Source organism: Hemitrygon akajei, chromosome 9, assembly GCF_048418815.1.
Source record: "Hemitrygon akajei chromosome 9, sHemAka1.3, whole genome shotgun sequence".
Taxonomy (NCBI): domain Eukaryota; kingdom Metazoa; phylum Chordata; class Chondrichthyes; order Myliobatiformes; family Dasyatidae; genus Hemitrygon; species Hemitrygon akajei.
The window spans coordinates 65817480-65830755 of NC_133132.1; the positions used below are offsets into that span (position 1 = coordinate 65817480).

The window sequence follows — 13276 nt, forward strand, 5'->3', positions numbered from 1 at the left end:
TTGTCCTAAAGAATCATCTCTAAGACAGAATGATTTTGATCAGGTTATTTTGGTCTCTTTTGTTTATTCTCAGGTCATTTTGGTCCCTCTTGTTTATTCTCTCATCATGTTTGGCATGTTCATTAATTGTTTAATTTCATCAGTGATTTACCTACAAAACAATTGTCTGTATTTGGGCATTGCATTTTCTGATCCACAGTATATTCTGCACACTATATTTGATTTGAAGCTATACATCTTTACAGTTGGTTTCCAGAATCGATTTGAGAACTCCTAGAATTATTCCTTATCTTAAACCTGCTTTTAGTGATCAATATTCAACAACCTGTAAAACAGAAATGCTGCAACTCTCAACAGGTCAGACAAAATCTGTGGAAAGAATCTTGGACTGCTAGCATTATTTTCTGTTTTTATTCTAGTGGATCAGTGTTGTCAGTAATGCACAATAAACATACAGTACTGAAAATGCTTTATGCTTATAAATACTTATTCAAATCAAATATTAGAATACAAAACTTCTAACCTGCATAATGTAGTTACACTCCAATAGCTCCATTACTGGTTTCAGATTTAATTTCATATACGTATAAGTTTCTTCAAATGCTTCATTATACAGGGCTTGTAGAATTTCAGCCTCCCGAGGAAGACGTTTATTTAACCAGGCCTTTAAGTCAAAGCATAGAAACTTTAAAAATAATGATATAATCCTAATGATTCTCTACTTCTGATTTTTTAAAATCCTAACTATTATCTACTAGCATTTAACTATTAATCCTTCTTTGAAAATCAAATTATAACTAACAAATTATAAATTTTACCAAGATGACAGAGAAGATTATGTACAAATTATAACCTCAGTATAACCTGGTCTCGTCGGTTCAGGTATGTAAAGGGCATCCCTTTTAGTGGACAATATTTTATTAGTGAACAAATTCTATAGGTTTATAACACAAAAATGCACAGTGATCACCAGCCTGGGAATAAAAGAAACACAAAGGATTGCAGATGCTAGAATCTGTGGGAGTAAAGGCCTCCCACAGATGTTGCTCGACCCATTGAGTTCCTCCAACAGATTGTTGAGCCAAAGAATAAATTTGTTCAAGTAAAATGTTGCAGGTACCAAAAATCCAAAATGAAAACCAAAGATATTGGAAATTTGTTTTGACTGCCAACAACAGCAGTTCCTTAGATTTATGCCACAGTGGTCTAAATGACATTGCACCAATATTAGTGCAATTGCATGTAAGTTCAATGCTAAAAGAATGTCAAATGCACAAGCTGCATCATGACACAAATGCTGGGTTTTAGTTTTGTACCACGATAATGTAGAAATAATTGCAATTGTACTTTGTTCTCTATAAAACTCATTTTCATCTGTGAAGTCCTGAAAAAGCAACACAAGGCAATCAAATTTCTTTGCAACAGCCCTGGAAGGTAACTCATTCTTGTTTTTTTTTCCACAGCATTAGGCAGCCTGTACATGTTAAGTGGGATCCTACTAAAAACTGTAGGATAACAATTTTAATCAATTGTGTTGATCTTACACTGTGCTTCAAGCACTCCACTTCCAATGCAATTCTCTCTTCTCTTTCACATCCCTCTCTGTCATGCTTGAGTATTCTATAGCCTGGAATGTTGAGTTGCCTTTCCTCCCTCCATTCAACCACGCCTCCATCAGAACAACAATATCAGATTCTCATGAGCCAATCAACACTCTTGGTTTTTGAGTCCTGATGAAAGGTCTTGGCCCAAAATGTTGATTGTCCATTTCCCTCATAGGTGCTGGCTGACCTGCTGACTCCCACCATCATTTTGTGTGCTTGCAGTTCATTTGCCCTATCTGTACGACTCAATATATTATAACAGATATAACTCAAACTTCTTTCATTCCATCCCTCAACATCTACCTTAATGTGCCTATGTCTGCCTTGTATTCTGGGCTATTGACGAAAACACTTGCATTGGGATTCTAGATAGATCTGTACTATTGAGGAAGGGAAAGGATGGTAGGGTGAAGGAACGATGGTTGATAAAGAAGTCTGGTCAAGAAGGAAAAAAATGTTTTTGTTTAGGAAACAAAGAGCAGACAGGGCTCCAGATAATTACATGGTAGCCGGGATGGAGCTTAAGAATGGACTTGGCTGAGCTAGAAGGGGACATGAGAAAGCCTTGGCAAGTAGGATTAAGGAAGACCCCAAGGCATTCTATACATACATGAAGAATGGGAGGATAACTAGAGTGAGGGATAAAACATGAAACATGCGTCTGGAGTTGGAGGAGGACGGGGAAGCCCTTAATGAATATTTTGCTTTGCTTCAGGATTTACCAGTGAAAGGGACCTTTACAAATGTGAGGACAGCATAAACCAGGCTGATATGATGGAACATGTCAATATTAACACAAAGAATATGCTGGAATTAAAAAAAAAACATTAGAATAGACCAAATGGGATAAAACTCAGAAATGAGGTTAGAGATTGTTGTGCCTATGGTGACGATCATTGTATCATCATTGATGACAGGAATTGTACCAGAAGATTGAAGGGTGGTAAATATATATATCCCCTGGGATTATAAACCAGCAAGTTCTACATCAGTGGTGGGCAAATTATTGTAAAGGATTCTTAGAGACAGGACTTCAGAGTATTTAAAGAAGCATAGTCTAATTAAGGATAGTCAACATGGCTTTATGAAGAGCAGGTCATGCCTCAAGAGCCTGATTGAATTACTTGAGGAAATAACAAAACAAATTGGTGACGGTAGAGCAGTGGATATGGTGTATATCGATTTTAGTAAGGCATTTGACAAGGTTTCCCACGGTAGGCTCATTCATAAAGTCAGGAGGCATGGGATTCTGAGAAAATTGACTGCGTTGATTCGGAAATGGCTTGCCCACAGAAAGCAGAGGATGGTTGTAGATGGAGCATATTCTACCTGGAGGCTGGCAGCTAGTGCTGTTCTGCAGGGATCTGTTTTGGGACCCTGCTCTTTGTAATTTTTATAAATGACTTGGATGAGACAGTGGAAGGGTGGGTTAACACTTCTGCAGTTCTGGTCACCTAATTATAGGAAGAGTGTGGAAGCTTTAGAGAGGGTGCAGAGATTTACCAGGATGTGGCCTGGAGTACATAGCAAGTCTTATGGGGATAGGTTGAGCGAGTAAGGCTTTTCTCTCTGGAGTGGAGGAGGATAAAAAGTGACTTGATGAGGTGTACAAGATGATAAGAAGCATAGGTACAGTGGCTAGCAGAGTGACTTTCTACCAGGGCAGATACAACAAATACAAGAGGGCATAATTTTAAGGTGATTGGAAGAAAACAAAGGAGGGACATCAGAGGCAGTTGTTTCCCCCTCTTTCCTTGCCACACAGAGTGATAGATGCATGGAATATGCTGCTAGAAGTGGTGGTAGAGGCAGATACATTAGGGATATTTAAGAGACTGTTAGATAGGCACATAAATGAAAGAAAAATGGAAGGCTATGCAGGAGGGAAAGGTTAGACTAATCATAGAGTAGGTTAAAAGGTCAGTACAGTATTGTGGGCCATAGGGCCTGCACTGTACTGTACTGTTCTGTTTTAGCCTTCCTTCCTACCACATACACATTCCCCTTCAACTCTGAATATATCATGTCCCATTCTCCTGCCAAATTAGTTTACAACAGCACTAGCAAAACTCCCAGGAAGGTTTTTGGATGCATTCCTATTTGGGTGCAATCCATCCAGCTACCTTCTAGAACATCTTTTTAGCCACATATTAAATTGGCTCTCCTTCCAATTCCCATTCTTGACTGCACATGTCACAGGAAGTAATTCAAATTGATGATGTTAAAGATATCCTGATCCCTAAATTCATACTGTGATACCTCATATAATGTGAACCATCATTTCTGCCTTTTTACTTTCCCCCTTGTAAAATGCTTTACACCTTTGTGTATTCATGTCATAAACTGCAGAAATATGATCACTTTCAAGTCCCCTACTATTATTGTCTTATGACTCTTGCTCTTCCACTTTTGTTCAGCTAAACCACCTACCATGTTGTGACCTTAGTTCTCATTAGACTTGCCAAACACACATTCATCTCAACCTTTATAAAACACAAAGTTAGTTCTGGAGTTTGTGGTTTCCCTGACTATTTGCCTGCTCACCAATTCCTTCTCTGACTGATTGTTGTAATTGAGTCATAGAGAGATACACCATGTGAAACAGTTTATTTGACCCATTGAGTTCATATTGCCCATTAACTGTCTACTTTCATTAAATCCTACATAAATCCTATTTTTATTCTCCCCATTCTCTTATCAGCTCCCTTCAAATACCCAGTCTACACACACACACAGATAACGATCTACAATGGCCAAATAATCCACCAACTCACGCATCTTTAGGATGTGGGAGGAAATCCCAGTAGATACAGCATACTGTTGAACCTTCATTTGGCACACAAGCTCTGAAACCTGTTGCTCCAGATGCAGAGAGAAAGTTAGGGGACTTGTAGACCACTCCAACAAAATACTTTAATGTTTCTTTTCTCCATCCAAACAAATTCTACATTCCTCTCTATTGTACCAAGTCAAAACTGTGTTATCCCTTTCCAGCTGACCTTTAACTGGTCTCATGAAATGATGCTCAACATTGTATTCATTTGAGTGCTGAGTTTCCCAAATCTCAGGAAATCCATGTTGGAAACAATTATTTCAATTTCCTTCCAAGACTTCATCTCAATTATATTCAATAAGTATCATAAATATAGAATATCAGAAATACTATTCCATACAGGCTGAGACTGTTACCTTCAAAATTGGCTTCCAGCTAAGAGCAGAAGAACTTATATAGACCATCCCCATCCTGGACACTGTGGCTGGAGATGCATTGTCAATGTTGTGTACTTCAAACAATAATTTGCAAGAAGGAGCCATTGGAATACGATCACCATTAGCCAATGTTAAGGTCTTATTGTCATCCAGTACAGAATTTAAATTTTCAATCCAAATAGCATCCACGGGGCCATCCAGAACAATCCAGATATTCTCACCTACAAAGCAAATTTGTAAAAAGCCATTTAAAAGACATTTGATTTCAATGTCTATTGATTTGATTAATTTACCGTGTAAACATAAGGTACAGAGTTGTTGATTTATTCCTAGAACATTGATGTCATTTGCGAACAAAGATCAGGTTGTTGCTCTATTTGGCCACACAGTCAGGGGTATACGGAGAGCAAAGCAGCGGTCTGAGCAAACAGCACTGGGGAGCACTAGTGTTAAGGTGGATGAAATGTTTCAACCAATTTTAACTGAGGTCTGCTGGTCAGAATGTCCAGAAGCCTGTTACAGATGTGGACACATGGAATCCTTGGTGGGTTAGCCAACAGACAGAAAGAATCAGTAGGTAGTATTGGAAGGTTGTTTGTCAGATAGGAGCCTGTGACCAATGGTGTGTCTTAGGAATCAGTGCTTGGTCCACTGTTGTTGGTTACATATAATTGAAGAATGTAGGTAGACACGACTACTGTTGGCAGAAATGTGATTAGGAAATGTACAGGAGTGAGTTCAGATCAAGGAGGCAGCATTTTGTATGCTTACCTTCAATGGACAGGGAACTGAGTAAAAAAATTGGGATGTCATGTTACAGCTGTACAAGATGTTAGTGAGACTACACCTGGAATATTGTGTGCAATTCTGGTTGGTTTACTACAGGAAGGATGTCTAATCTGGAGATGTAGAAAAGATTCATGACGGCATTGCTAGGATTGGAGGGCTTGTGTTATAAGGGAGGCTAGATAGAGTGGGACTATTGTCCTTGGAGCAAAGGAGGCTGAGGGCTGACCTTACTGAGGTATATAAAGTCATGAGGGACACAGTTAAGGAGGTCAGTCTTTTCCCAAGATAGGGTTAGTTTAAAACTAATGGCATAGGTTTAAGGTGAGGGGGGGGTTAAGACTTAATATGGACTGAGAGGCAAATTTTTTTCACACAGAGTGTGGTGGGTATGTGAAATGAGCCATCAGTGGTAGAGGCATGTATAATTACAACATTAAACAGATATTTGTATAGAAGAGATTTAGAATGATATAACCAAATGTTGACACATGGGAACAGCTCAGTAAGGATCTTGGTCAGTATGGTCAAGTTTGACAGAAGGGTCTGTTTCCAACATATGACTTAATAAGCCTGCAATCCATTTTGGCTTACTCCAGATCCTATTCAATCCACTCTGCGCATTGTCAAGATATGACTATGCATGGGAAACATCCAAAGCTGCAAGCCTCAATGACATTTCAGCTACAAAATATAGAATAGTGTTCTAGAATTACCTATTTCTCAAAACATTATTTGAATAGAGCTACAATACTGGATACACCTTACATGTGGAAAATTGTTCAAATGCAAGATATGTACAAAAAGCCAGACAGATCCACACAGTTGCATCCAGTCATCAGACACGTTTGATGACTGAAATACTGTACTATCAATGCACATATTCCTCAAGAATTCGCTTAACTTGGTGTGATTTGGCTTTACCAGAATCAATCAGCTCCAAATGCTATTGATTAGTGCAGATGTGGATCAAAGAGCTAAATTCCAAGGTGAAATGACAGTGACTTCCCTTTAAAGATGTAGTCTTTAGAATTTATCCTTCACCAAGGTCAAATACCCATTTGTTGCAATTCATTTCCTCTTGAGGGAATTAGTGTGCAAGAAATTTTCAAACCACAAGGTGAAGGAAGATTTAATGGCAAACTACACTATGCCAAAAAAACTCTAGGCCAGCTTTGGAGTCAAATTGCATTGATGGTGAGGACCTTCAAGTACCTGGGGTGCACCTGGATGACAGACTTGAGCGGAGCACCAACACAGAGGCTGTGTACAAGAAGGTCCAGAGTCGCCTCTACTTGCTGAGGAGACAGAGGTCCTTTGAAGTATGCAGGCCTTCCCTTCACATGTTGTCTCCAGTACAGTCTTCTATGAAGTGGTGTGTTGGGGCAATGGCATCAACACAGGTGATGAGATAGGATCAATAAACTGATTCCAACAACATATACAACTGATGCTTTTTTTTTTACTTAAAGCATCGACTTTATGGTGGACTAATAGAAATGCCAAAGTGAAGAAAAGAGTCAGTATTTTTCTCCCAAAGTTGAGACAAGTATTATAGAAAGCAGATAGGACAATGAAAGTGAAGCCAAGATCAATTGCAATTTTATTGAAAATAGAATCAGCTCAAAGACGTATGCCCTTCTCTTCCTATTTCTCTATATTTATAATGTAAAGAGTCTTTTCATGTACATGATGATTACCTATCTTAATGCTATTAGTTATCAAAGAATAAACGCTATCTGGGGAATGATTTATTGCTCTTGTATGAGGTAGATGTGAATTTATACTATGCTAATCTATAAAATATTAACGTATGACTCAGATACTTTTGGATACATTTTCATCCTCTGGGCAATTGTACCCTTTTCATCAAAAGTTGAAAACTAAATGTCTTATTGGTTTTAAAACTATGGAAACAACTTACAATGCGGAATTTAAAAACTGAGTTACCCTTTTTTGCTTTGATAGATTTCCTCCAAAGAGTTGAGAAGATTCCATCGGTCCAGTCATTTGTTGAAGTATCCAATCGGCCAAACATCTGTGGAGCAGTAATAGCCTTAGGATTCATGCGCATTTCCCGGTGAGGGGCTCCACACTCAGTCATTGCCTGCATTAAGATGCGAATTACGCAAGTCTTTCCAGAACCACTGGGACCCAGTGTCATCAGTCCATGACGAACTCTAGCTGTTTCATATAGCTGAAAAGTGAACAGCAGTTTTTTAATAGAATTCAACTCAAAGTGACTGAGCTGGATGTGAAACAGATAACCATTCTAACTCAAGAGCAGAAAAGCAAGCTACTGGAGGAAATCAATGTCAGTGGCCTCTTTAGAGGCAAAGGGGTAGTCTATGTTTCAGGTTGAGACCCTGTATCAGAACTGAGAAGGGAATTAGCCAGATAAAGAGGTGAGAGGGAAGGATAAAAAAGCTGTCAGGCAATAGGTGGAACCAGGAGAGGTGGGAGACGATGGGCACGTGGAGCCAAGTGGTAGAGGGAGAGGGGGAGAATCAGGAAACTGGCTAACAGGTGATAGAGATAGATAAAGAAATAGGAAATAAGGAGCTAGTTAGGGGGAGATTTAAGAAGGCAGACTCAGTGATTGGAAAGTGATAAGTGGAACCAGATAATGGACAGCTGGAATCATTTGGGGGAGAGGATTGAAGAACCAAAAGAAATAGTGTGTTGGTGATTGGCATACGGAACCAGGTTAGGGAGCAATTCTGAGATCATAACACTGGAGGTTCTGTCCTTTAACTTGGTACCTTTGCAGAACCTCATCACCCTTCCTACCCATGTCACTGCTTCCGATGTGGACCTTTGACTGTTCACTCTCCTCCTTTAGAATGCTATGGGCTGATCAGAGACATCTATGACCCTGGCACCTGGGAGGCAACATATCATCTTCTTCACATATCTACATATCTTCAAGTTCACAGAATCTCCTGTCTGCTTGCCTAACGATTGAATCCCCTATCACTACCATACTGCCCCTTTCCCCCCTCTTCACTTCTCAGTCACATAATCAGACTCAATGCCTGTTGCTGTGGCTTTTCTATGGTAGGTTATCCCTTTCAACAGTATCTAAAGTTGTATAATTGTTTTTGAGAGGAATGGCCACAGGGGACACTGCATTACCTCCTACCTCCTTTCCCTCACCTGAATGTCACCCCCGTTTCCTGAGACCTGCGGCTTAGGTGTAACTACTTCCCTGTATCTCCAGTCCTTTGACCTCACAGCTCCTAAATGATCCAAATTTCATCCAGCTCATGTTCAAGTTCCCTAATGCAGTCTGTAAGAAGCTTCAGCTAGATGCATTTCCTTCAAGTGTATTTGTCAGGGACATTGGAGGTCTCTCTGTCTTCCCATATCCCATAAGAGGAGCATTCCACTGTCTTAACTGGCATTCCCACTGCTCTAGTTGCAGGATAACAGGAAAGAAAGAAGGAAACTTACCAGAATCTCACCTTAGCCTCCACCTCTCTTCACTGAAGCTTCTCCAGCCAAAGCCTCAAGCTCTCCAATCTAACACTGTCCACTTACATTTATGGCTGCTTTGCTTGCCTCACTTCTCTTCATAGGCCTTTGCCAAATGCCTAATTGCCCAATGATTTCAAGTCTGCCAGATGTCCTCCCAGCTTGCTTTTTCAAATCTTGCGCTCACAAACCACAAGCCGACATCTCCTACAATCTCAAAGCCCACCGAACAATTCCCGCTGAAGCAGGAATTCAGAATTAGTGGCTAGTGAGCAGAAGATGTGACTGTCCCTTTGCAGCTGGTGGAAATAATGAAGGATGATGTGTTGGAATCTAATGGGGTGAGGGATGTGGACCAAGCAAACTTGATTTGTGTCCTCTTGGCAATGGGGGAAGTTACAATGGTAAGAAAATACAAATGGAGGAAACGTGAGCAACGGTTTCATCAAGCACAGGGAAGTCATTTCCTGAAGTAGTACTTTTGAGATGTGCTGAAGCTGAATTTCCTACTTTAAAATTCTCTTACACCTGCTGTTACCAAGAATGCAGAACACTTTTATTATGAAACAATTATACAGGCTGTCCCTGGGTTATGAATCATCAATTTATGAACACCCTTCCATACAAATGAGCTCTCATAATACTTAAAAAATAAGAAGTCTGATGTATGTATAATGTTCATTCCTCTGAAAAGTAGGACTAGTTTACCTTTTCTTCACTAAGTAATTGACCTTTCTTATCAGTCTTGTGTGCATTTGAGGTCATTCTTTATAATACTGCAGAGATATGGTTACCACATCCAGTGATCTTTGCATATTTTATGACTTAAGGACAAAATTGATTTCTGGATATCACTAAAAATGAAACAAGTTTCATAAACCCGTCCCCCTCGATTCCAAGATGGTGGCGCGATGCAGCTTGCAGCGGCCACTCCGGAGCTGATTATCTGTTATTTGTGAAGTGGGGTGCCGTGTGCAATCATAATCGATTGAAAATGGACGTGGGAGCACGGAGGAATATCAGGAAATCTCCAGGAAGACCTTCTTCGTTGCTGCTGCTGCTGTGAGGTCTGGGACTCTGCTGGGAAGAACAGGCCCCCCGTTCTCGGGGTCGCGTTGCCGATGGCCGTTGGTGGGGCCGTCTGAATACGCTCAGCAGAGGATGGTGCTTGGAGAAGCTGTGCCGGAGGGGATGGTTGTCGGCTCGGAGGTTCGACGGACTCAGAGTCTGCTGCGGTCAGGTCGTTTTCAGTGTGTGCTGCGTCTGCGAGGCTGGGTTCGACGGAGCTTTCGTTGTGTGCTGCGTCTGCGAGGCTGAGTCGGGCGGCGCCGTGGAAGTCCATAGTGGGGGTATTCCCTTCTGCCGCCGGTGTGGGATGGCGAGTCTGTCGGGACCCTGGGGACTTGTGGAAACTGTGTGGTGATTTCTTTTGAACTTATAGTCCTTTAACATCTTTGGACTAATTTTACTGTTTTGAACTTATGAACTTTTGAACTTATAGTCCTTTAACATCTTTGGACTAATTTTACTGTTTTTACTAATTTTACTGTTTTTACTAATTTTACTGTTTTTTATCAATTATGCTATTGTTTGCACTGTTGTAACTATATGTTGTAACTATGTGGTTTTGTGCAGGTCTTGTAGCTTTAGTTTTTGGTCTTGTTTGTCTGGTGGATTTGGAGCTCCTTTCCGGGGAACGCGCTAAGACGGTAGTGTGATATTAATACGCAGCAGCCTCTCTGGACTCTGGATTGGAGATTGCCAAATGTTATGTGGATTTTCTAGTGTAGTCTGTTTTGTCACATGCTTTTGTGATATCATTCTGGAGGAACGTTGTCTCATTTTTTAACTGCATTGCATTTGTGGTTTCTAAATGACAATAAACTGAATCTAAATCTGAATAAAACTATGTTGATTCTGCTTGACTGTCTTTTGATTTTCAAAATGTTTATATTGGAAACCGATGTTTCCCAATGACAAATAAAGGGCTGGAGAAACAACAGAATGCAGATGGTGGAAACTGGAGCAACAAACAATGACAGGCACGTAAGCGCCAACTAGGGAAAGTGAGTTGGTGTGGAGTTGGAAAACTGAGATAGGTAAATGACAGATGGAGGCAGACGAGAGAGAGGGGAAAAAGAAAAAAAACAAATGGAACACCACGCTCACTTCCCTTATCTAGCACTATCTGCCTGTCTGTTATCGTACACCTCTCCTCAGTCTATCAATAATCTTGGAATTCTTTCTTGCCTTTCTCCTTCTCTCTATGCTGGCTATCTCGCCTTTCCACTCTCTGTTCTGATGCATGGCTTTGACTTAAACCATCAACAATTATTGTCCTCCCACAAATGTTTCAAGACCCGCTGATTTCCTCCAACAGATAGTTTGCTGTTACAAACAATAGACTAATTTGGCTATGGTTCTATGCTTTCCATTTTCCTTCTTTCTTGAATATTTGCAATTTTTTAATTCTTTGGAATCTTATAATCCAGGAAATTTTGGTAGAAAACAAACAATACGTTCACTGTCTCTGCTTTGATCTCTGCTTGAACTGAGCATAACAAATGATTCTGCATAGTCCTCCAGGGTAGAGAATATCAATGGTTTAGCAGTCATTGAATAAAGAAATTTCACCTCAACTTAGTTGGAAATGCAACATTTAGTTCCCTCAACTAAGTCATTAATATAGATTGTGTTAACTAAGGTTTATACGATCCAACTTGTCACAGTCTGCCAACCAGAGATAACTGGTTAATTCCCACTCTGCTTTCTGTTAGCAAATTTTCAAATCATGTCAGTGCACTGTTAACAATTTCATCTGCTCTAACCTTGTCAACCATAAACACAAGAGATTTTGCAGATGCTGGAAATCCAGAGTAGTATACACAAACTGTTATAGGTATTCAACAGGTCAAGCAGTACCTATGGAGAGGAATAGATAGTCAACATTTTGGGCCAAAAACCTTCATCTAGTCCTGATCAAGGTGTCGGCATGCAATATCGACTGTTTATCCCTCTTCATTGATGCTACCTGACCTGCTCAGTTCCTTCAGTATTTTGTCCATGTTAAGCTTGTCTACCGACTTCCAAAAATCTGAATACGCCACCTTAACTGTATCTATTCTATTCTACCTTATCTATTCTGTTAGTCATATACAGTACTTCTAGAACTCCAATATATTAGTCAAACATGAATTCTCCTTAATAAGTTCATGCTGCCTCTGTTCAAATTTACTATACTTTACAAAAGTTCTCTGGTCTTTGATCATATAAAGATTACATCCAACTGCTCTGCACTGAATGAAAAGCTATGCCAATCTGATCAATTTGTTATAGACATTGCTCTCAGCTGTTGCAACTATAAAGCCATGCAGCTACCATCAATATCAACCCCAATTGAAAGGGTTGAGAATATAAAACAATGTTTAGACCTAGAGAAAGGAGCTGACACAAGAGAAATGCATCTTGTGGAGGAGTCAGTGTTCTGTTATAAGACCATAAGACATAGGAGCAGAATTAGGCCATTTGGCCCATCAAGTTTGCTCCACCATTCTATTATGGCTGATCCTTTTCTCCCCTCCTCAGCCTTTTTCTTGTAACCTTTGATGCAGTGTCCAATAAAGAACTTATCAAGTTCTGCCTTAAATACACCCAACGACCTGACCTCTGCAGCTACCTGTAGTAATAAATTCACTCATCACCTTCTGGCTAAATAAATTACTCCACATCTCTGTTTTAAATGGATGCCCCTCCATCCTGAGGCTGTGTCCTCTTGTCGTAGACTCCCCCACCATGGGAAACATCTTTTCCACAAATACTCTGTCTAGGCCTTTCAACATTTGAAAGGTTTCAGTGAGATCCCCCCTCATCCTTCAAAATTCCAGCAAGTACAGACTCAGAGCTTACAAATGTTCTTTGTATGATAATCCTTTTTTTCCCAGAATCATCCTTGTGAACCTCCTCTGAACCCTCTCCAATGCCAGCACATCTTTTCTTAGATGAGGAGCTCAAAACTGTTCACAATAGTCAAGGTCAGGCCTCACCAGTGTCTTATAAAACTTCAGCATCACATCCCTGCTCTTGTATTCTAGACCTCTTGAAATGAATGCTAACATTGCACTTGCCTGCCTCACCACCAACTCTACCTGCAAGTTAACCTTTAGAGTGTTCTGCACAAAGTCTCCCAAGTCCCTTTGCATCTC

The 13276-nt window shown here is 40.2% G+C and overlaps 1 protein-coding gene across 1 annotated transcript in view; it reads right to left on the reverse strand.

Moving 5' to 3' along the window:
- Positions 1 to 13276, reverse strand: part of LOC140732658 (dynein axonemal heavy chain 8-like) — a 952247-nt gene that overhangs the window by 329962 nt on the left and 609009 nt on the right. The window contains exons 49-51 of the mRNA XM_073055351.1: positions 7551 to 7797; positions 4794 to 5035; positions 524 to 664 (exon numbers count right to left, since the gene is read on the reverse strand). Of these exons, the coding sequence (XP_072911452.1) occupies positions 524 to 664; positions 4794 to 5035; positions 7551 to 7797 (630 nt within the window). The remainder of the gene's footprint in view (positions 1 to 523; positions 665 to 4793; positions 5036 to 7550; positions 7798 to 13276) is intronic.